The 24,517-nt window shown below is 42.0% G+C and overlaps 1 protein-coding gene across 1 annotated transcript in view; it reads left to right on the top strand.

Moving 5' to 3' along the window:
- Positions 1-24,517, top strand: part of LOC135477861 (vacuolar protein sorting-associated protein 41 homolog) — a 32,214-nt gene that overhangs the window by 3,902 nt on the left and 3,795 nt on the right. The window contains exons 6-23 of the mRNA XM_064758067.1: positions 571-705; positions 1,302-1,421; positions 1,964-2,025; positions 2,419-2,500; positions 3,548-3,614; positions 4,504-4,598; positions 10,063-10,195; positions 10,689-10,804; positions 12,702-12,758; positions 14,251-14,394; positions 15,328-15,420; positions 16,709-16,836; positions 17,554-17,601; positions 18,160-18,298; positions 19,950-20,000; positions 20,800-20,992; positions 21,861-22,001; positions 23,637-23,773. Of these exons, the coding sequence (XP_064614137.1) occupies positions 571-705; positions 1,302-1,421; positions 1,964-2,025; positions 2,419-2,500; positions 3,548-3,614; positions 4,504-4,598; positions 10,063-10,195; positions 10,689-10,804; positions 12,702-12,758; positions 14,251-14,394; positions 15,328-15,420; positions 16,709-16,836; positions 17,554-17,601; positions 18,160-18,298; positions 19,950-20,000; positions 20,800-20,992; positions 21,861-22,001; positions 23,637-23,773 (1,941 nt within the window). The remainder of the gene's footprint in view (positions 1-570; positions 706-1,301; positions 1,422-1,963; positions 2,026-2,418; positions 2,501-3,547; positions 3,615-4,503; positions 4,599-10,062; positions 10,196-10,688; positions 10,805-12,701; positions 12,759-14,250; positions 14,395-15,327; positions 15,421-16,708; positions 16,837-17,553; positions 17,602-18,159; positions 18,299-19,949; positions 20,001-20,799; positions 20,993-21,860; positions 22,002-23,636; positions 23,774-24,517) is intronic.

The raw sequence follows: 24,517 nt of genomic DNA on the forward strand, positions 1-24,517 counted from the left end.
AGTTTGTAGATTCCATCACTCTCACTCTTGTGGGTCCTCAGCAGCATTAATCTTATAGGACTAGGTTTGCCAGCAACTTGCGGATGGCCATGGGTTTGCCCTGGGCTCTTCCCGGTTTCCTCCCACCATAATGCTGGCCGCCGTTGTATAAGTGAAATATTCTTGAGTACGGCGTAAAACATCAATCAATCAAATAAATAAATAAATCTTGTAGGAATGTTTGTTCCTTGAATATCACTTGGTTTCTACCAAAATGGTGTGGGTATCTGTAGGACTATGACACACCTGAGAATGGCTGTAAGTAAATTGCCAAAGGTCAGTTGTTTACCCCAGGAACAGCACTTTGGTTTCCTCCTGCCATAGAACCGATCGCCTTCACATAAATAATAATATTTACATAATTATGATGCCTGTGATATTTATTTGTGCTTATGATGTTTAAACCAGAACTTATTCCTGTGTTACAGTTCTTTTTTTAGCTGTTTTTAATTAGAAAATTGTAATGAAGGAATATGTTATTGAACATTCAACATTTCCACATTTATGCAAATTTATGATACTTCTTTGCAGGTTGTAATAACAGGTCTGTACACGGAGAGCAACAATCAAACTGTGAACTTTGACCGTCCAATCAAAGCCGTGGCTGTGGATCCACTGTTCTTCAAAGCTGGCAGCGGAAAGCATTACGTCACTGGAGATGACAAGGTACATGTACATTTAGATCTAGATTAATATGGAAATTTTTTATAAATTCATCCATTTCTTTTCCTAATGACAGAAGTCAAGATGAAGTGCTTTAGTTTTATTTTCGAAGGAGACAAATGTGTGCAAGAGATTTTTTTTCATTCTTTATCTTCTCCACATGGTAATAAAATGAAATTTTTATTTTGTTGAATCCATAAAGTAATAATTTGCACCCTGGGAGGCATCTGGATTTGTATCTGTCTGTCAGTGTGTGTGTGAGTATGCATATAGGGCTACTCTGAAATTTGGATTCACACTCTTTGAACACAATGTTGATGTCCTGATTAGGAAAATCTTGATTTTTGTTTCATTTTTTAACAATCCCTCCCCCCACCACCCCACACACGCGTTTTGCAGATTTTGGACTTGCATGTTCGTTCAGTTAGGTTTGAGCCTTACATTTGTGAGAGGTCGAAACTTCCCAGTACATGTGTGTGTGTGTTTATGTTTGACAAAATTAACTTAAACTACAAAAGAGTTTTTATAAAGTTGAAGTGTAATAAACAAATACCAAACATGTGACGACGCTGTATTTGTTTTGCTTGTTTTTGTTGTAGTTGATACTAAATGAGAAGGGTTTCCTCAACCGCCACAAGACAAATGTACTGCATCAAGGGGAAGGACCAATCAGGAGTGTCAAGTGGAAGTCACATTTCATAGCCTGGGCCAATGATGTGGTGAGAACATGATTCATTTACATATTTCTCCCATTTGAACTGTGTTTAGTCTGTAGCTTCTGTAAATACAATGTTCAGAGTTTCGTTGATAAGAGTGAGTGAGTGAGTGAGTGCTTGGAGTTTCACGTCGCGGTCCACAATTTTTCAGTCATATGACGACAAAGGAATCCTTAGGGTGTATGTAATGTACCTCCTTGTTGCAGGACGGATTTCCACCGCTCTTTTATCTAGTGCAGCTTCACCGAGACGCCTTATGGAAGGCAAGTAAGTCGCCCTGCCCAAGCCATTATACTGATACTGGTCAACTAGTCGTTGCACTATGCCCTTCATGCTGAACACCAAGCGAGGAAGTTACAGCTTTCTCTTTTAAACTCTTAGGTGTGACTCGACCCAGGATTGATCCTGCATCTACCAACTGTGCTATTTGGGCTGGTTCCCTGGATAAGAAATAATGAATTCAGTGCAACAATAATCATGCAATAAGCTGTTAGCTCAGCAGACTTCATAGAAAATTTTTGAAAACATACCTTCTTGTATTTCAGGGGGTGAAAGTATACGACATGAGCTCACGGACAAGAATCACTCATATTGCCAAGGATCACAGGTGATCTCCCTTTGTTGAGGAGCTCTTCACTGTTTTAAAAATACTGTCACTATTTTAAAAATGAAGCCCACAAAACCATATACTGACCCTTATTAGCTAGTTTCAAAGGAACAGTGTAATGTTGTTGCATTTGAAGCCTTTTAACCGCTCGACTACCAGACTTTCTGCCGGATACTAGATATTTTGAGATAGACAATGTTTTGAGAGACTATCTTAACCTTGATAGGATCATTTTTCACAAAAGCTGTAAATTTGACGAAATTAAAATCTTTAGGTTTCGTGTAAATTCCAAAATAATTTGATAATTTAAGAATGACAAGGGAGATATTTATGTGTAGCCTACAGGCTTGAGTAAGGAAGATTCATTTTGACCAATGAAATGTTTTGGTACAGCCACCGCTCCGACATGTACCGCTGTAATCTTGCCTGGAAAGATGACAGAACTCTGCTGATTGGCTGGGCAAATGGAATTAAGGTCTGTGATGCTGTGTTTACTCTCTTTCTAACTGGGAATTAATGGTGGTTCTGAAACATAACCTAAAATTGAACCCATTTTGTTGCTGAAACTCACATTTTTCCAGTAGAATATCATCCTGCCTTCCAGACAAACATCAAAACACCTTTCTAAGGTCGACAGAACACTCATAAGCAAACAAGAAGACTAATTTGGTCATGGAAAAATTTATAGGACAAATACTGTATTAGCCTAATTCAAATCTCTGCTGTGTTTGAATTATATGTTTTGTTATTTATAAATCTGATCGATGTTTACTTTTATACATATGGATTTACTGAGCTCTTTGTAGGCCTAGTTTTTGAGCCAGTGAAAGGATTGTTACATTTTTGTCTCCTGAGAAGGGATTTAAATGTTGAACCAAAATTTGACATTCGACTATTCACAATTGCCTGTGCGGGGGCCTCAGTGGCCAAAGGACAGCGCAATGACTCAGGAGCCTTCCACCAATGCAACTCATACTGGCTTCCAGCAACCTGCCGATGGTCGTGGGTTTCCCTTGGGCTCTGTCTCCCACCATAATGCTGACCACCGTCGAATAAGTGAAATGTTCTTGAGTACGGCATAAAACACCAATCAAGTAAATAAATAAATACAATTGCCTGTGCCAAAATTAAAATTGCTTTGTGATTTATTTAACCACACCGTCAACAGTGAAAGTATTACCAGTATCAACCAGTTGTTAACGTCGCAGACTAAAGGGAGACTACCCTGTTGTTTCAGTAGGCCTGTACATTTGAATGTAATTAGATCAGGTAATAGTAGGTCTAAGAGTGATGTGCATATCCACTAAGTGAGGGAACTACATCAGTTACAAATAATTAGACCAATTTTTAAGATAAATTTTGGTACAAATTCACAAATGAATGAAGAAAATTATCATTGTCTAATTATCTATTGACAGATTTAGCCAGACACAATACAGTTATTGAGCATGGCTAGTGTGCAGTCTTCCATGTGTAGTTGTCGTTATTACAATGTAATATGGCCGCTGTGTCTCGTTACCAGGTGTGCGTTGTCAAGGAGCGGGCTCAGGATGATATTAGAGATTTGCCGAGCAGATACGTCGAGATAAGTGAGTCATTACTGCTGATTATCCGCTCATTAAAACCATCTCAGATACGACTTTAGAGAAGTTCATTTCTTTTTATTATGCTCCCTTGTGTACAGGTTTTTAATAAATAATGTTTTTGAACTAAAAATATATATTTTGCTATACTGGGAAGTTGTGGGAAATATTTTTTGTTCGTAAGGGTGACAGTGGAGAGTATTCTGGAACTAACTAGACTGTCTTGAGTTACCGTGGTTACGGGGCAAACTCACTTGCTTTATATAACCGCTTTGGCGATTCATACACCACAGGTTGTAGTGTGATCCTGCAAAATGAAATAGCTTGAAAAAGGTGAGATTTGTTGTTTTCGCAATTCAATCCCACAATGAGTTAGGTCACACATTTAAATCCATCTTCTGGCCAAGGTAAGCACTCCAGCAAGGCGCAATGACCCAGAAACCTCTCACCAGTGTGGCCGCTGTGAGTCCAGCTCATGCTGGCTTCCTCTGTGGCCGTACATGGGAAGGTCTTCCAACAACCTGCAAATGTTTGTGTGTCTCCCCCATCATGGGTGTGAAATATTCTTGAATACAGCGTAAAACACCAATCAATTGATAAATATATACACACAGGAGCTGATCAAATCAGGATGCATTTTATGTGAAGCTACAAATGCTTTTTTGCTTGAGTTCAAAGTTGACACCCACTAGCCAAACAATCTAGTCAGCCTCTTTGTTGATCACTACATGTTGCCCATTCGAATCCATCTCCCACTGGCTCGACTGCAGCCTGAAGTTAGGGGTTTGTCAGGTACCTGGTGAGATGGTGTGGTTTCCTCACCACAGAGTTCCTTTTTTGGCAAGATTCTTGTCATCAAGCCAAATAATCTTCAGGGTTCGTATTGTTGTTTCAGCTGCCATGTTCAAGTTGGAAAGTTACATCTGTGGCATTGCTCCCCTGGGGGGTAACCTGGTGGTGCTAATGTATGACAGGGAGGTGCAGTTAGAGGTAAGCTGGGTTGTTACAGTTGTGGTATTGCTCCCCTGGGAGGTAACCTGGTGGTGCTAATGTATGACAGGGAGGTGCAGTTAGTTATGCTGGGGAGTTACAGTTGTGGTATTGCTCCCTTGGGGGTAACCTGGTGGTGCTAATGTATGACAGGGAGGTGCAGTTAGAGGTAAGCTGGGGAGTTACAGTTGTGGTATTGCTCCCCTGGGGGGCAACCTGGTTGTGCTAATGTATGACAGGGAGGTGCAGTTAGAGGTAAGCTGGAGAGTTACAGTTGTGGTATTGCTCCCCTGGGGGTAACCTGGTGGTGCTAATGTATGACAGGGAGGTGCAGTTAGAGGTAAACTGGAGAGTTACAGTTGTGGTATTGCTCCCCTGGGGGGCAACCTGGTTGTGCTAATGTATGACAGGGAGGTGCAGTTAGAGGTAAGCTGGAGAGTTACAGTTGTGGTATTGCTCCCCTGGGGGGCAACCTGGTGGTGCTAATGTATGACAGGGAGGTGCAGTTAGAGGTAAGCTGGAGAGTTACAGTTGTGGTATTGCTCCCCTGGGGGGTAACCTGGTGGTGCTAATGTATGACAGGGAGGTGCAGTTAGAGGTAAGCTGGAGAGTTACAGTTGTGGCATTGCTCCCCTGGGGGGCAACCTGGTTGTGCTAATGTATGACAGGGAGGTGCAGTTAGAGGTAAGCTGGAGAGTTACAGTTGTGGTATTGCTCCCCTGGGGGCAACCTGGTTGTGCTAATGTATGACAGGGAGGTGTAGTTAGAGGTAAGCTGGGGAGTTACAGTTGTGGCATTGCTCCCCTGGGGGGCAACCTGGTGGTGCTAATGTATGACAGGGAGGTGCAGTTAGAGGTAAGCTGGAGAGTTACAGTTGTGGCATTGCTCCCCTGGGGGTAACCTGGTTGTGCTAATGTATGACAGGGAGGTGCAGTTAGAGGTAAGCTGGGGAGTTACAGTTGTGGTATTGCTCCCCTGGGGGGCAACCTGGTGGTGCTAATGTATGACAGGGAGGTGCGGATAGAGGTAAGCTGGAGAGTTACAGTTGTGGTATTGCTCCCCTGGGGGTAACCTGGTTGTGCTAATGTATGACAGGGAGGTGCAGTTAGAGGTAAGCTGGGGAGTTACAGTTGTGGTATTGCTCCCCTGGGGGTAACCTGGTTGTGCTAATGTATGACAGGGAGGTGCAGTTAGAGGTAAGCTGGGTTGTTACAGTTGTGGTATTGCTCCCCTGGGAGGTAACCTGGTGGTGCTAATGTATGACAGGGAGGTGCAGTTAGAGGTAAGCTGGGGAGTTACAGTTGTGGTATTGCTCCCCTGGGAGGTAACCTGGTGGTGATAATGTATGACAGGGAGGTGCAGTTAGAGGTAAGCTGGGGAGTTACAGTTGTGGAATTGCTCCCCTGGGAGGTAACCTGGTGGTGCTAATGTATGACAGGGAGGTGCAGTTAGAGGTAAGCTGGGTTGTTACAGTTGTGGCATTGCTCCCCTGGGGGGCAACCTGGTTGTGCTAATGTATGACAGGGAGGTGCAGTTAGAGGTAAGCTGGGTTGTTACAGTTGTGGTATTGCTCCCCTGGGGGTAACCTGGTGGTGCTAATGTATGACAGGGAGGTGCAGTTAGAGGTAAGCTGGAGAGTTACAGTTGTGGTATTGCTCCCCTGGGAGGTAACCTGGTGGTGCTAATGTATGACAGGGAGGTGCAGTTAGAGGTAAGCTGGGGAGTTACAGTTGTGGTATTGCTCCCCTGGGAGGTGACCTGGTGGTGCTAATGTATGACAGGGAGGTGCAGTTAGAGGTAAGCTGGGGAGTTACAGTTGTGGTATTGCTCCCCTGGGAGGTAACCTGGTTGTGATAATGTATGACAGGGAGGTGCAGTTAGAGGTAAGCTGGGGAGTTACAGTTGTGGTATTGCTCCCCTGGGAGGTAACCTGGTGGTGCTAATGTATGACAGGGAGGTGCAGTTAGAGGTAAGCTGGGTTGTTACAGTTGTGGCATTGCTCCCCTGGGGGGCAACCTGGTGGTGCTAATGTATGACAGGGAGGTGCAGTTAGAGGTAAGCTGGAGAGTTACAGTTGTGGCATTGCTCCCCTGGGGGGCAACCTGGTTGTGCTAATGTATGACAGGGAGGTGCAGTTAGAGGTAAGCTGGAGAGTTACAGTTGTGGTATTGCTCCCCTGGGGGCAACCTGGTTGTGCTAATGTATGACAGGGAGGTGTAGTTAGAGGTAAGCTGGGGAGTTACAGTTGTGGCATTGCTCCCCTGGGGGGCAACCTGGTGGTGCTAATGTATGACAGGGAGGTGCAGTTAGAGGTAAGCTGGAGAGTTACAGTTGTGGCATTGCTCCCCTGGGGGTAACCTGGTTGTGCTAATGTATGACAGGGAGGTGCAGTTAGAGGTAAGCTGGGGAGTTACAGTTGTGGTATTGCTCCCCTGGGGGGCAACCTGGTGGTGCTAATGTATGACAGGGAGGTGCGGATAGAGGTAAGCTGGAGAGTTACAGTTGTGGTATTGCTCCCCTGGGGGTAACCTGGTTGTGCTAATGTATGACAGGGAGGTGCAGTTAGAGGTAAGCTGGGGAGTTACAGTTGTGGTATTGCTCCCCTGGGGGTAACCTGGTTGTGCTAATGTATGACAGGGAGGTGCAGTTAGAGGTAAGCTGGGTTGTTACAGTTGTGGTATTGCTCCCCTGGGAGGTAACCTGGTGGTGCTAATGTATGACAGGGAGGTGCAGTTAGAGGTAAGCTGGAGAGTTACAGTTGTGGTATTGCTCCCCTGGGAGGTAACCTGGTGGTGATAATGTATGACAGGGAGGTGCAGTTAGAGGTAAGCTGGGGAGTTACAGTTGTGGTATTGCTCCCCTGGGAGGTAACCTGGTGGTGCTAATGTATGACAGGGAGGTGCAGTTAGAGGTAAGCTGGGTTGTTACAGTTGTGGCATTGCTCCCCTGGGGGGCAACCTGGTTGTGCTAATGTATGACAGGGAGGTGCAGTTAGAGGTAAGCTGGGTTGTTACAGTTGTGGTATTGCTCCCCTGGGGGTAACCTGGTGGTGCTAATGTATGACAGGGAGGTGCAGTTAGAGGTAAGCTGGAGAGTTACAGTTGTGGTATTGCTCCCCTGGGGGTAACCTGGTGGTGCTAATGTATGACAGGGAGGTGCAGTTAGAGGTAAGCTGGGGAGTTACAGTTGTGGTATTGCTCCCCTGGGAGGTGACCTGGTGGTGCTAATGTATGACAGGGAGGTGCAGTTAGAGGTAAGCTGGGGAGTTACAGTTGTGGTATTGCTCCCCTGGGAGGTAACCTGGTGGTGCTAATGTATGACAGGGAGGTGCAGTTAGAGTTATGCTGGGGAGTTACAGTTGTGGTATTGCTCCCCTGGGGGTAACCTGGTGGTGCTAATGTATGACAGGGAGGTGCAGTTAGAGTTATGCTGGGGAGTTACAGTTGTGGTAATGCTCCCCTGGGGGTAACCTGGTGGTGCTAATGTATGACAGGGAGGTGCAGTTAGAGGTAAGCTGGAGAGTTACAGTTGTGGTATTGCTCCCCTGGGAGGTAACCTGGTGGTGCTAATGTATGACAGGGAGGTGCAGTTAGAGGTAAGCTGGGGAGTTACAGTTGTGGTATTGCTCCCCTGGGAGGTGACCTGGTGGTGCTAATGTATGACAGGGAGGTGCAGTTAGAGTTAAGCTGGGGAGTTACAGTTGTGGTATTGCTCCCCTGGGAGGTAACCTGGTTGTGATAATGTATGACAGGGAGGTGCAGTTAGTTATGCTGGGGAGTTACAGTTGTGGTATTGCTCCCCTGGGAGGTAACCTGGTGGTGCTAATGTATGACAGGGAGGTGCAGTTAGAGGTAAGCTGGGTTGTTACAGTTGTGGCATTGCTCCCCTGGGGGGCAACCTGGTGGTGCTAATGTATGACAGGGAGGTGCAGTTAGAGGTAAGCTGGAGAGTTACAGTTGTGGCATTGCTCCCCTGGGGGGCAACCTGGTTGTGCTAATGTATGACAGGGAGGTGCAGTTAAAGGTAAGCTGGAGAGTTACAGTTGTGGTATTGCTCCCCTGGGGGCAACCTGGTTGTGCTAATGTATGACAGGGAGGTGTAGTTAGAGGTAAGCTGGGGAGTTACAGTTGTGGCATTGCTCCCCTGGGGGGCAACCTGGTGGTGCTAATGTATGACAGGGAGGTGCAGTTAGAGGTAAGCTGGAGAGTTACAGTTGTGGCATTGCTCCCCTGGGGGTAACCTGGTTGTGCTAATGTATGACAGGGAGGTGCAGTTAGAGGTAAGCTGGGGAGTTACAGTTGTGGTATTGCTCCCCTGGGGGGCAACCTGGTGGTGCTAATGTATGACAGGGAGGTGCGGATAGAGGTAAGCTGGAGAGTTACAGTTGTGGTATTGCTCCCCTGGGGGTAACCTGGTTGTGCTAATGTATGACAGGGAGGTGCAGTTAGAGGTAAGCTGGGGAGTTACAGTTGTGGTATTGCTCCCCTGGGGGTAACCTGGTTGTGCTAATGTATGACAGGGAGGTGCAGTTAGAGGTAAGCTGGGTTGTTACAGTTGTGGTATTGCTCCCCTGGGAGGTAACCTGGTGGTGCTAATGTATGACAGGGAGGTGCAGTTAGAGGTAAGCTGGAGAGTTACAGTTGTGGTATTGCTCCCCTGGGAGGTAACCTGGTGGTGATAATGTATGACAGGGAGGTGCAGTTAGAGGTAAGCTGGGGAGTTACAGTTGTGGTATTGCTCCCCTGGGAGGTAACCTGGTGGTGCTAATGTATGACAGGGAGGTGCAGTTAGAGGTAAGCTGGGTTGTTACAGTTGTGGCATCGCTCCCCTGGGGGGCAACCTGGTTGTGCTAATGTATGACAGGGAGGTGCAGTTAGAGGTAAGCTGGGTTGTTACAGTTGTGGTATTGCTCCCCTGGGGGTAACCTGGTGGTGCTAATGTATGACAGGGAGGTGCAGTTAGAGGTAAGCTGGGTTGTTACAGTTGTGGTGTTGCTCCACTGGGGGGGTAACCTGGGGGTGCTAATGTATGACAGGGAGGTGCAGTTAGAGTTATGCTGGGGAGTTACAGTTGTGGTATTGCTCCCCTGGGAGGTAACCTGGTGGTGCTAATGTATGACAGGGAGGTGCAGTTAGAGGTAAGCTGGGGAGTTACAGTTGTGGTATTTAACATGTACATTTAGTGCAGTGCTGCCTGGCCTAGTGTCATTATTGTGTGACCTAATGGAGCTACACATCTCGTGTCTTTAGTTACACTACAAATGTATGAGCTTTGGCATTGAGACTGGTTACCTTCCAGTAAATGTTAATTTAATTTGGCTGCATCATCAACGAATTTATTTATTTATGTTAACCTTAACCTGTATTCATGAATATTGAATCACCATTGAAAGCTACATGCATTAAGTAAAACTCAAGAAGTGAAATCAACAAGCAGATAATGCGCTTACTTTACTGTGTTCAAGGGAGGTAAGCCAGTAGCGAATCGTCCTCATTTGATAGTAGTGGAGCCAAAGATGGGGGACTACGTGGAGCTGTCTAACGACGCGCTGTCTATTCGGGGTTTTACTGAGTATAGGTGCAACGACTACCATCTGGGTAATTAACCTTAGTTATTCGTCAACTTAATTCATTTACCTGAATTCCTCTCCTTTTTTTCTCACATGAAATTTTGCTTTCTGTGCCATTGATGCACATTTTTAATTTGATATTGGAGATGAAACTACATTGGTTGGGTTGACCGTTTTCAGGGGTTGACAAAAAGTCAATGCAGAATATAGCCTTCAGAATATGCTTGAATAAACACCTTGCAAACATGTGAAAAGGTTGAAGAATTACAATACTCCTGGAAAGAGAATATACTGGAGAATGGTCTGAAATTCTAATGTAAGTGATTCAAGTATTTGGATGGAGAAGCACTTTCAGCAAAGTTTGTGCAAATTGATCAGCAACCTGCGGATGGCCAAGGGTTCCCCCTGAGCTCTGTCAGGTTTCCTCCCACCAGAATGCTGGCTGCTGTCATATAAGTGAAATATTCGGCATCAGTACAGCATAAAACACAAATCAAATTATCTCTTGTGTTACTTTACAGAGTGTATTTCAGAAGAGAGCCTGTTCTACATTGTCAGCCCGAAAGATGTGGTTGTGTCAAAGTTACGTGATCAGGATGACCATATAAGCTGGCTTCTAGATCACGAGATGTTTGAGGTAAGGGGACATAACCCTACGCACTTTCGTGGTTCAGTAAGCTCTGGTTGTATCAAAGTTACGTGATCAGGATGACCATATAAGCTGGCTTCTAGATCACGAGATGTTTGAGGTAAGGGGACATAACCCTACGCACCTTCGTGGTTCAGTTAACTCTGGTTGTATCAAAGTTACGTGATCAGGATGACCATATAAGCTGGCTTCTAGATCACGAGATGTTTGAGGTAAGGGGACATAACCCTACGCACCTTCGTGGTTCAGTAAGCTCTGGTTGTATCAAAGCTACGAGATCACGACGACCATATAAGCTGGCTTCTAGATCATGAGATGTTTGAGGTAAGGGGACATAAGGCTACGTACCTTCGTGGTTTGATAAGCCCTGGTTGTATCAAAGTTACGTGATCAGGATGACCATATAAGCTGGCTTCTAGATCACGAGATGTTTGAGGTAAGGGGACATAACCCTACGCACCTTTGTGGTTCAATTAACTCTGGTTGTATCAAAGCTACGAGATCACAATGACCATATAAGCTGGCTTCTAGACCACGAGATGTTTGAGGTAAGGGGACATAACCCTATGCACTTTCGTGGTTCAGTAAGCTCTGGTTGTATCAAAGTTACGTGATCAGGATGACCATATAAATTGGCTAGTAGATCACGAGATGTTTGAGGTAAGGGGACATAACCCTACGCACTTTCGTGGTTCAGTAAGCTCTGGTTGTATCAAAGTTACGTGATCAGGATGACCATATAAGCTGGCTTCTAGATCACGAGATGTTTGAGGTAAGGGGAGGTAAACCTGTGCATCATTATGGTTATATTAACTCTGGTCATGTAAAACATCACGAGATCTTTACGACCATGTTCAAGACCGCGGACATCTGGGCACTTCACTCATACAAGGCTGTGGCAAGCAGATGAAGAGGTGAAAGACAGCATGGAAAGGTATATAAAATTATATATAACAATATATAAATGATATGTAACGATGTTCGATGATCAGAGAAGTGCGGCTGATAATAACCAGAAATTGTAGTGTGTAAGACAACAGAACATTGTGCACAGTGTATAGTATGTAGATTGTGATCGTTAACAAAACTTTGTTTTTGCACTTATGAAACTGTGAAGCAGAGTTTTGTATGAACTCTCATGTTATTTAGACGGCGAGTAAGTGTGTATGACAAATGTCCAGATGCCGCCGGTCTCAAATATTTGAAGCTAGCGTCTAAACCAGAAGAATATTTTAGGAGTAGAGGGGAATAACTCTGCGCTCCTCATAAATATATTTTGGATTTTGGCCCTTCACTGTGAAAATCACATCCTTCGCATCAACCACTGTGTTGTTGAGTGGGCTAAAATGTTGTTTTTGCCACAGCTGACCAGTCATTGACCATTGAGGATGCAGGATTCAATCCATCTCTGTTTGGTTTGGGAAAATGTCAGGAAATCTGCCACGTACCAGATTTACGTGGTCCACTCCAGACTGAAGCACTCCACCCTAATATAGTTCTATCTGACTGACCAACCAACTCACTAACAGACAGACAGTGGCAGCGCTGCTTGTCACAGGTAGCAAATAAAGTCAGTAGAAGGGTGATCGTGGCAGATTTTAAGTTTTACTTTTACTGTAAATCTTCAGCCTTTTCAACTTTTCAGATTTATGCATACAATTATTATGAGGATGCCGCTAAGACATGATTTGTTTGTGTTATTAAAGGTGAAAGCTTCGTAAAACTGTGTAATTTATTTCTCTACACCAAATAGTTCTCTCATAAAGTTTCAAAATATTTGTTGCAGAGGAGGTTGAGAAAGGTTGAAGAGTTAGGGTATGTCATTTTCTGAAATGTGTGGAGACTCAGTATTCACATGTGTTTTTTTCTGTTTTTTCACTTACAGGAGGCGATGGCAGCAGCCATGGAGCATAGCAAGGAACTTAAGAAACACAATTATCAGGTACGTGTGGCTCAAATAATGCTGAGATTTGGCCATAACAGGCCATGGATGAATGATTTTATTTATTTATTTGATTGATGTTTTACGCCGTACTCAAGAATGTTTCACTTATATGACAGTGGCCAGCATTATGGTGGGAGGAAACCGAGCAGAGCCCTGGGGAAACCCACAAGCATCCGCAGGTTGCTGGCAGACCTTCCCACTTAAAGCCGGAGAGGAAGCCAGCATGAGCTGGATTTGAACTCGCGGCGACTGCATTGGTGAGAGACTCCTGGGTCTTTATGCTGTTGGATGATTGGAGTTGTATATTTTTGAACTGAATGTGAGTCTGTGTATGGCAGTGTGTCATGTTTGATGTCCACCTGAACATCAGATTCGAATTGCTGTACTCGTGTTGATCCCACACAAAGGTTTTGAATGCTTAAGTGTAACTTGGGATCATTTTTCGTTAACAAGGTGCAACAAGAATGATACTAAAATAAAATGCCCTCTGTGCTCAATTCGCATTTAATACATTCGTATCAGCTGACATTACTCTGCAAACTAGTGTGGATTTGAGTACTTACTTATGTGGATTTGAATACTTACTTATGTGAATTTGAATACTTACTTTTGTGGATTTGAATACTTACTTTTGTGGATTTGAATACTTATGTGGATTGTTGGTGTTGCAGCAATAGGCAGCATTCATTGTATCATCCCTGACAAGCAACACTGAAATATTTTAAATCAAAATTTTGAAATTACCATATGCGCACTTACATCCTACAGGATGCTCTTTAGAGATTGAAAGAAGTTTTGGTCTTTGTAAAACTATTCTTCTCAGACAGCATAATGGTGAAAAGTGACGATTTGTGAAAGGAAAGCATGAAGTTTGAAAAACCTCTTGGGCTTTCAAAAATGCGTGCAGGAGTAGTTAATTTTCCTCTGAGAAGCAACCAAAGAGATGTTGTGGAAAGCCAGGTAAATGTGACAGGTTTTCACGGCATTCTGTCCGGCATTTTCCTGTACGTGAATTTTTTAGAAAGTACATTACAGGCTCCCATGGGAAATGACTCTCAGTAAACTGACCAATCAAGTCGACTTTACTGGCAAGACATTCAGTCTACATGTAACATCGTTGATTGTCAAGGATAGTGCTTAAAATCTAAAATATACAATACAGATACATGTCAATGCGTTGCTGGCTTGCTAACTTGCAGAGTTTGTCTTGAGTACGTGCTTGTTTAGCAGTTATGCATAACATGTATTTTTGTATTGTTTTGATCTCCTGTAGGATACGAATTATGTGTATTTTTCTCTTGTTTTGATCTCCTGTAGGATACAAATTGTGTATTTTTGTCTTGTTTTGATCTCCTGTAGGATACGAATTATGCATATCTTTGTCTTGTTTTGATCTCACGTAGGATACAAATTATGTGTATTTTTCTGTTGTTTTGATCTCCTGTAGGATATGAATTATTTATATGATTCGCTCGTTATTCACCTTTAGGAAATAGGTAGACTTCAGCTGGAGCATCTACTGGAGAACGAAGCTTATGATGACGCATCACGTCTTTGTGTCAAGATTCTCGGGAAGAACAAAGAATTGTGGGAAGAGGAAGTGTACAAATTTGCCAAAATTAGACAGCTTAAGGTGAGGGTAAAAGCAAATGAACAAATTTCATCACTCTTCAAACTTGTAAACAAAGGCATGTATCTCCAGGCAATTGGCATTGGGTTTGTCGTAAATCAGTTCATCATTCATCAATTAATAGCTTTATCCTGGAAACAGGCCATGGTCTAGTAGTTAGAGGTGGTCTCTAGGACACAACAGATGTAGGTTCAAACCCGACCTGGAACAGAGAATTTGTAGATTCCCCTGCTCTAGGTGCGTGTGTTACCAGCCCCGATAGCTCCGTGGGTAGAGCATCCGCTTCGGGAGCAGTAGATCCAGGGTCAATCCTGGTTCAAGTCACAACTAAGACATTAAAACAGGAACTTCCTCGCTTGTCGTTCAACATGAAGGGGACGGTGCAATGACTGGTTGACCCGTATCAGTATAATGACTCAGGCGGGGGCGTTCTTACTTGCCTTCGGTAAGTCGTCTCAGTGGAGCAACACCAGATAAAAGAGCGGTGGAAATCCGCCCTGCAACAAGGAGGCACATTACATGCACTCTAAGGATTCCTTCTTCGTCATATGACGAAATTCTTAAAAATTCTTAAGTATAACGTTAAACCCCAAGCACTCACTTACTCACTCACTCACTCACTCACTCAGTGCTTGTGAGGCCTTGATGATAATAAACATTTCTTTTCATGTGGCCATTTTGTGCAGTGAAACTGTCTTTGAAGGCCACATGTCTTGCAGCAATACGACGTGTGGCATGTGGGAAAGGACGACAGGAAGTTGCCAAAGGGTACATGTGGATAGCTTACTTCTCCAGTTTCTTCCAGCCATACAGCTGGCTACCATTATATAAGTGTTTTAGTATAGCATCAAGCAACAGTCATACAGAAATAAAAGTATTATTAGCTTTATTTTAATAAGGTCGCTAAATAATGGAGGTTATTTCTTGTCCCCACAGACAATAGCTCCGTACCTGCCCCAGGGTGATCCCAAACTGAGCCCTGCCATCTATGAAATGGTCCTGAATGAGTACCTGCAGTCTGATTATAAGGTAAGATAACCGTAGAGAGGCTTCAGTATTCAGCCTACCTCTTAATCTGAGAAGCTTCTGCTGAACAGAAAACAGTTCAACTTCCTGCAGTCTGACTAAAAGGACCTCTCACCTGAACTGTGTCATACATCTGTGAACTGTGGATGTGCAGCACCCTGCAGTTTGTACAGTACAATGCATGGTTCAACTGCCTGAAGTCTGACTAAAAGGAGAACTCGTCAGAACTGTATCTTACATCTGTGAACTATGGATGTGCAGCACCCTGCAATTTGTACAGTACAGTGCACGGTTCAACTGCCTGAAGTCTGACTAAAAGGAGAACTCGTCTGAACTGTATCTTACATCTGTGAACTGTGCAGGACACTGCAGTTTGTACAGTACAATGCACGGTTCAACTGCCTGCAGTCTGACTAAAAGGAGAACTCGTCTGAACTGTATCTTACATCTGTGAACTGTGGATGTGCAGCACCCTGCCGTTTGTACGGTACAGTGCACAGTTCATCTGCCTGCAGTCTGACTAAAAGGAGAACTCGTCTGAACTGTATCTTACATCTGTGAACTGTCGATGTGCAGCACCCTGCAGTTTGTACAGTACAGTGGACGGTTCAACTGCCTGCAGTCTGACCAAAAGGAGAACTCGTCTGAACTGTATCTTATATCTGTGAACTGTGGATGTGCAGCACCCTGCAGTTAGTACAGTACAGTGCACAGTTCAACTGCCTGCAGTCTGACTAAAAGGAGAACTCGTCTGAACTGTATCTTACATCTGTGAACTGTGGATGTGCAGCACCCTGCAGTTTGTACAGTTAAGTGCACAGTTCAACTGCCTGCAGTCTGACCAAAAGGAGAACTCGCCTGAACTGTATCTTGCATCTGTAAAGTGTGGATGTGCAGCACCCTGCAGTTTGTACAGTACAATGCACGGTTCAGCTGCCTGAAGTCTGACTGCAAGGTCAGCCAACATATAGTTTTCTGTACTGTGAAAGTGTGGCTGTACAGTATACTTGTACCCTTCAGGTACTTGCTGTCTAGCTACAAAATCAGGCACGTGGTGGACAGCAAATGGGCCGTAATCACAAAGCCTTCAAGAAAGTGTCGTTTTACGAGGAGAGAAAACACAAAATAAATTCATTTGTGCGCTTAGATTTTTTTCCCACAGAATTAAATACTGCAATATAAGTCTTCTTGAATTGTTAAGTGAATTTAACAGCTATATGCTGAAAGCAAAATAAACCTCAAAGTAAACAGAATAACTGTTGTCATGTAATGTATGCTTTATTCATGGTAGGGGTTCCATCAGTTGGTGAAGTCGTGGCCCTGTACCCTGTATAACATCCAGACCATTGTCAATGCTGTGCTGGACAGACTGGATCGGGACAGGAATGACCGGACCCTGCTGCAAAGCCTGGCTGACCTGTAAGTCATGTGACACATCCACAACCATACCATTGGTTATCACGGTACAACTGTAATTCTTCAACCATTTCGCATGTTTGCAAGGTGTTTATTCAAGCAGAAGGCATTTTTCTGTAAAGACTGATAAATTTATAGCTTTTTCATGAAGCCCTGAAATTGGACTACCCAACCGACGTAGTTTTGTCTTAAAAATCAATTTAAAAATGTGCATAAGTTGCGCTGAAATACCTACTGTCTAATAACAGTGACAAATGATAAAGTAATTAATTCACGGAAAGAAATGAATCACACAGATAATTGTACAAATGGACGAAGCATTGCATATTTTATTGCTGTTTATGGAAGCAGCTCTGTATACAAAAATGATTATTGCTTTTTACGTGATGCACTTCGCAAGCGTTTAAAAACATCCAAATATGGATTTGAAAAAAAAAATGTCTGATTGACATCCTAGCAGCACAATCGTGATAAAAATATGGGTTCACTTTTACAAAACTTTGTGAATCAATATTTTGTGACTTTTTTCTAATAAATCAGGTCTTATTATACACTGTGGACTATAACTCAGTCATTGTGTGTGAAAAAAGTCACAGGAAATTTGATTCAGTAGATAGTTTTGTGAAAGTGGCTCATATGCTTTCTTAGTAGGGAAATTTTGACGAATATGCACCAATCAGATGTGTCAGTAAATAAATCAATGGGTTTTCAATGTTTCAGTCACACTTATGAGAAGAGGTTTGACAAGGCTCTGGCAATCTACCTCAGGTAAATCTGTTCCACCATGACACTTCTGAAAATGGCACTTTCCACTTGAAAATTCATTTGTTTGGTGGTGCCCGAAACAAAAATATAATAATGCAAAGTATTTCACCTCACCTGATTCAACTCACATTACGTTAACATTTCTAAGCTGTCAATCAAGGAGGAGATCACCTCATAACATGCGTCATATGAATGGTCATTTTTTTTCACATTCCAGGTATGGTTTTCATCAGGGTTTTTGGCTGGGGAGTGGAATTGTAATTTTTTTTTTTAATTACAGTGAACAAAAGGCAAAAAAACTTTGAGTTTCTTCAGTGTACATTTTGGGCCACAAATTCTGTGTTTCTTTTTTTATTTGGCTTCTAAACAGACTGTCCAGGTTCATCCTCTCATAAAAATGGCAAATTGGGTATGTTTTGGAAGGTGAAAAATCCTGAGCGTGGCCTGTAACATCTGTCAAATTCAGCATATACATATATGTATGCCTTCATAGAGTAATAATCAGTTGTAAAACGCCAATCAAATAAGTAAATAAATCATTAATGAGTTGTGTTTTGACAGGCTACAGGATCCAGGCGTTTTCAAACTGATTCACAAACACAACCTGTTTGACGCGATCAATGACAAGATTGTACAGCTGATGCAGTTTGACCGTGACCAGGCAGTTAACATGCTGCTGGATAACATAGACAAAATACCTGTGAGTTGTGCTTTACTATTCTGAGTGAGTGGGTGAGTTAGTGAGTGACTGAGTTCTTGAGGTTTAACCTCATACTTAACAGTTTTTCAGTCACATGATGACGAAGGATTCCTTAGAGTGCATGTAATGTGCCTCCTTGATGCTGGACGGATTTCCACCGCTCTTTTATCTAGTGCTGCTTCACTCGAATGACTTACCAAAGGCGAGTTAGCCGCCCCGCCCGAGCCATTATACTGATATGGGTCAACTGGTTGTTGCACTATCCCCTTCTTGCTGAATGCCAAGGGAAGAAGTTACAGCTTCCTCTTCTAAAGTCTTAGGTGTGACTCGACCCAGGATTGACTCTGGATCTTCCGTCGTTTACTCCTCTTTTTAGTATTTATTTTATTTGATTGGTATGTTCTGCCATACCCAGGAATTTTTCACTTACACGATGGCAGCCAGCATTAAGCTGGGAGCAAACCAGGTAGAGCCTAAGGGGAAACCCATGACCATCCGCAGGTTTCTGGCGGGCTGCTACAACCAGAGAGTAAACCAGCGCTGCCTTTATTGCAGGTTTTATGTGTAATAACAGGTATAATAATGGTTTACTTAATGATGATGATAATAAAAATGAAAGAAAGGTTTTAAATGTCTTTCAGCAGTTGTTCACAATGCAATTTATTATTTTAAAGGAGTTGTTACATGTATTGATGATATCAATAATAGTTAATGATAATAATGTATTATTCCTTTTTATTGAAATTTTGAATGATATACGTGAAAAACTGGCTTGTTAAGTGAATTTTAGGCCTTATTCATTGTGCCCATTTGTCATATTGACTGATAAAATGAAAGCAGGACAAAGGCTGTATAACCATACAGTTTGTAGAATTCAACAAGACCGAGGGTATAAATATTGCATAGAAAATGGAGTACGTTTTACCTTCATTTGTCTTCATTTCAGTGGTTCGTATGGCTTCAGTTGCAGAATTTATACACAGTTTTACCCTGACACATTTAATTTAAAGACATACACTTTCAGCCATAAACATATGTAGACAAATTATTTATGATTTATTTATTTATTTATTTATTTGATTGGTGTTTTACGCTGTACTCAAGAATATTTCACTTATATGACGGTGGCCATCATTAGGGAGGGTGGAAACCATGCAGGGCACGGGGAAATTCACAACCATCCGCAGGTTGTTGCAGACCTTCCCACGTACGGTCGGACAGGGAGCCAGCATGAGCTGGACTTGAACTCACAGCGACTGCATTGATTAGAGGCTCCTAGGTCATTACGCTGCGCTAGCGCGCTAACCAACTGAGCCACGGAGGCCCTAAGCTATTTATGATTACCAAAATTTCGCCCACACAAGTGGATTATTAAAGGGAAATAAATGTCATGAAACATTACGTTTGGTGATGAAACTTACATTTTTCAGTTGAATATCATCTAAAACTTCCAAACAAAGCTCAAATAATATTTCTAAGATCAAGAAAACCCTCAGGATGGGGCAAAATGTGCTAATTAGTTCATGGTAAAGTTTTGGATCAATTACCTGACGTATATGAATGCAGGTAACATGGTTCATTTTCGCTCATGAGCAAGGTACCAGTGAAGGCCTTTAGTGACAGGAAATGTTATTGTTTTTGTTTTTTCCAGATAGAGAAGGTTTACCAGCAGTTAGAGAAGAGCCCGGCCCTGCTTCATGTTGTGAGTATTCTACCAAAGCTCCTTACGTGGGAAGGCCTGCAGCAACCTGCGGATGGTCATGGGTTTCCCCGGGCTCAGCCCGTTTTCCTCCCACCATAATGCTGGCCGCCAAAAACAAACCCAGTACATGTATTTTGTTTGGAACAAATGTGTGGTTACCAGGGTAATCTTTTAATTCAAAATTATGTGGAAATGTCTCTTAGCAACCTGCAGATGGTTGTGGGTTTCTCCCAGGGCCTGCCCAGTTTCCTCCCAACATAATGTGGGAAACATTGTGAAATATTCTTGAGTACAGCATAAAATGGTAAAGAAATAAACCGAAAATTCTGGTAAAATATTATTATTTTTTACTCTGAGTAAAATTTTCTTTTGTTTGTAAACCTTTGCTGCTTTCCTCAGTTTATTATATCATATTTTTGTCTCACAAATCATATTATCATGTGATACAAGTATGTTAAGCAAGTGAAAAAGAAACCCATGAGAATGTAGATTTAGGAAGATCTATAAAAGCTGTCTCCGGATTCATATCATTTCATGTGACTTAAGTGTGATAAACAAAACTACATATTTACTGTCTCTGGGTTTAAACATGCTTTTGTCACAGTATGCCTGCAATATTGCCAAAAGTGGCATTAAGGCATAACCAAGCCTTCATTTAAAACTACTTGAATATGATTATGCACAGGCGAACAACTTTGTTTTTCGAAGGCTTTTTTTACGTGCAGTGATTCAATCTCAAAACTACACATTAGTGTTTACCACAGCAAATGCTGTACATCTTTTTTTACTTTTGCCACAGTACCTGGACAGACTATTCCAGAAGGACCCTCACTTAGGCCAGGCCTTCCACGCACGCCAGGTGTCGCTCTACGCGGAGTATGATCCATCCAGACTTCTGATGTTTCTGCGGACCAGCAGTTATTACCCTTTACAGGCAGCCATGAAAGAGTGCGAGACAAGAGATCTGCTGCCTGAACAGGTCTTCCTCTTAGGTGAGGTCATACTTATGATATAAGGGGTTTTGGGCTCAAACTCCTTTGTCATTAAGCTGACCAATTTTATTTTGTGATTTTGCAGACGAGCCAGCCCTAAAAAAATTAAAACAAAAAATCCTCGTTTTTGTTTTTGTGTGATCTAACTTGATGTTTTTAAGGGTTTTTTTTAAAGCTTTCCAATTTTGTTATTACATTTTTTTTTTTAAAGCTTTCCAATTTTGTTATTATGTTTAACACAAACAAGTGCTGAGACAATCCACACTTTCCACAACTTAGATGATTTTCAAGTTTTATTTTTATACTGGAAATTACTTTTTGAGAAACTTTTTTCAGACACCCGTGTTATAGTGAATGTGGTCAGTAATGGTTGCCTAGCATTTTTGACAGGATATGATACAGTAGGACTTTTTTACCTTTATCGATAAAAGAGTTTAAACTCTAAACTCTATGATGGAGGGCCCTCACATGTAAGCATTGTTATACCGCCTGCAACAAAGTTAGGTTGTCATACTAGAATTGCCTTTCTCAGTATTAGAAGCAAGGGTTGAAATATCAGTTTTGAAGTCAGGAGCCAGTCATCTCATGTGACCTGAATTTGAGTGTCTGATGCATACCACCATGCTTTTGACAGGTAGGCTTAACAAAGCTTTTTAAAATAAAACCTCAGGCGATCTTGTGTGAGCTGGATTTTATTCTGTTGGTCATAGGTGAGCCAGATCGGCTGCAACAAAAGCAACGCTTTCATCAGGAGAGCCAGCAGTTTCAGTGTGTCCTTATGCTTGTCTAATTATTTATATATTATACTATGATCATAATGTCTCTAAAACTTATTATTTTATTTTTTAAATTTTCCTTTGTCTTTCAGGCCGTATTGGTCAGACCAAACAAGCGCTTAAACTCATCACCAATCGTCTGAAAGATGTAGACCAGGCCATTGAGTTCTGTAAGGAGCACAATGATGAGGAATTGTGGGAAGACTTGATTTCATACTCCATCGACAAACCAAGTAAGACAAACCAAGTACTAGTGTAATGACAGCAGATGCATCAGGCAAATCATGTCAGGCTCCGAAATCTTTAAAACCACCTGAAATTTGGCTGATTTTTGACCTATTTTGTTGTTGTCAATAAAAATATTTGGCTTATAATATCATTAAAAATACTTAGGTCATTATTTAAGGGTTGTTACTATCATTCTTTATTTAAGGGCTGTATATGGAGTTTTTTTATGATTGTTTAAGGGTTGTAGTTATCAGTATGTGTGGATAGATTTATTTGAATCATTGTCTAAGAGTTGTTGATAGATTTATTTGGAGCATTGTCTAAGAGTTGTTGATAGATTGATTGGAAGTATTGTTGGTAGATTTGTTTGGAGCATTGTCTATGAGTTGATGATAGATTTGTTTGGAGCATTGTCTATGAGTTGTTGATAGATTTGTTTGGAGCATTGTGTAAGAGTTGTTGGTAGATTTATTTGGAGCATTGTCTAAGTTGTTGATAGATTTATTTGGAGCATTGTCTAAGAGTTGTTGATAGATTTGTTTGGAGCATTGTCTAAGAGTTTTTGATAGATTTATTTGGAGCATTGTCTAAGAGCTGTTGATAGATTTATTTGGAGCATTGTGTAAGAGTTGTTGATAGATTTATTGGGAGTATTGTTGGTAGATTTGTTTGGAGCATTGTTTAAGAGTTGTTGATAGATTTGTTTGGAGCATTGTCTATGAGTTGTTGATAGATTAATTTGGAGCATTGTGTAAGAGTTGTTGATAGATTTATTGGGAGTATTGTTGGTAGATTTGTTTGGAGCATTGTTTAAGAGTTGTTGATAGATTTGTTTGGAGCATTGTTGGTAGATTTATTTGGAGCATTGTTGGTAGATTTGTTTGGAGCATTGTTGGTAGATTTGTTTGGAGCATTGTTGGTAGATTTATTTGGAGCATTGTTGGTAGATTTGATTGGAGCATTGTTGGTAGATTTGTTTGGAGCATTGTTGGTAGATTTGTTTGGAGTACTGTTGGTAGATTTATTTGGAGCATTGTTGGTAGATTTATTTGGAGCATTGTTGGTAGATTTGTTTGGAGCATTGTTGGTAGATTTATTTGGAGCATTGTTGGTAGATTTGTTTGGAGCATTGTTGGTAGATTTATTTGGAGCATTGTTGGTAGATTTGTTTGGAGCATTGTTGGTAGATTTGTTTGGAGCATTGTTGGTAGATTTGTTTGGAGCATTGTTGGTAGATTTGTTTGGAGCATTGTTGGTAGATTTGTTTGGAGCATTGTTGGTAGATTTGTTTGGAGCATTGTTGGTAGATTTGTTTGGAGCATTGTTGGTAGATTTGTTTGGAGCATTGTTGGTAGATTTTTTGGGAGTATTGTTGGTAGGTTTGTTTGGAGCATTGTTGGTAGATTTGTTTGGAGCATTGTTGGTAGATTTGTTTGGAGCATTGTTGGTAGATTTGTTTGGAGTACTGTTTAAGGATCACTGATACAGATCATAGAATGTGTTCAATAGTTATTATCGATAAATACAAATCTTTGTTGCAGGTGTACTATCATCAACACAAGAACATTGAATGTATTGATTATGGTTTAATTGAGGTGGTTTTCAGCAGCAATCAAGTAAATAAATGGGTTTTGTTTCAGACTTTGTAACAGGATTACTCCAGAACATAGGGACCCATGTGGATCCTATAATCCTAATCCAGAAAATCAGACAAGGGATGGAAATCCCTGGATTAAGGGATTCACTCGTCAAGATTTTGCAAGATTACAATCTTCAGGTAGGATAAAAGATGATCACATTACGGTTCGTGTGGAGGCCTCTGTGGCCTGGCAGTTTGTGTGGGGGCCTGTGTGGCCTGGTAGTTCGTGTGGGGGCCTCTGTAGCCTGGGAGTTAGTGTGCTAGTGCAGCATATTGACTCAGGAGCCCCTCACCATTGCAGTCACTGTGAGTTCAAATCAAACTCATGCTGGCTTATTCTTCTGTCGTATATGGGAGGTCTGCCAGCAGTCTGTGGATGGTAGCGGGTTTTTCCCGGGCTCTGCTCGGTTTCATAATGCTGGCTGCTGTTGTATACATTAAATGCTCTTGAGTACGGCATGAAACACCAGTCAAATATACTCAACAAAAGTATAAACGCACAAAGCAGTTTCATATTGCTTTTTCTCTCAGTATTAAATAACATGTTAACTCAACAATTAGGGTAAGTTTTCATCATAAATATTGGTTTCAATTTCCACCTGATTTCACATTTTTGGGCGATAATCCAGGAGCTATGGTAGTATGAGTTGTAATCACAGTTCACGGCACTCAGTAGCGAGCATGTCTGCCGTTAGCATCCCGAAGAGCGTGAACGGTGATTACCGACCAAATGTTTACACTTTTGTTGGGTATAAGTAAAATAAATACAACTTATGTGTTTTATTAAATACTTATAAAATCTACCAGAATCTTCATCAGTGACAGTTAGGATATGATAATTGTATATATGTAAAGTCATGATTAAATTATTTAATACTACCA

The sequence above is a fragment of the Liolophura sinensis genome, chromosome 11, assembly GCF_032854445.1.
Source record: "Liolophura sinensis isolate JHLJ2023 chromosome 11, CUHK_Ljap_v2, whole genome shotgun sequence".
NCBI classification, from domain to species: domain Eukaryota; kingdom Metazoa; phylum Mollusca; class Polyplacophora; order Chitonida; family Chitonidae; genus Liolophura; species Liolophura sinensis.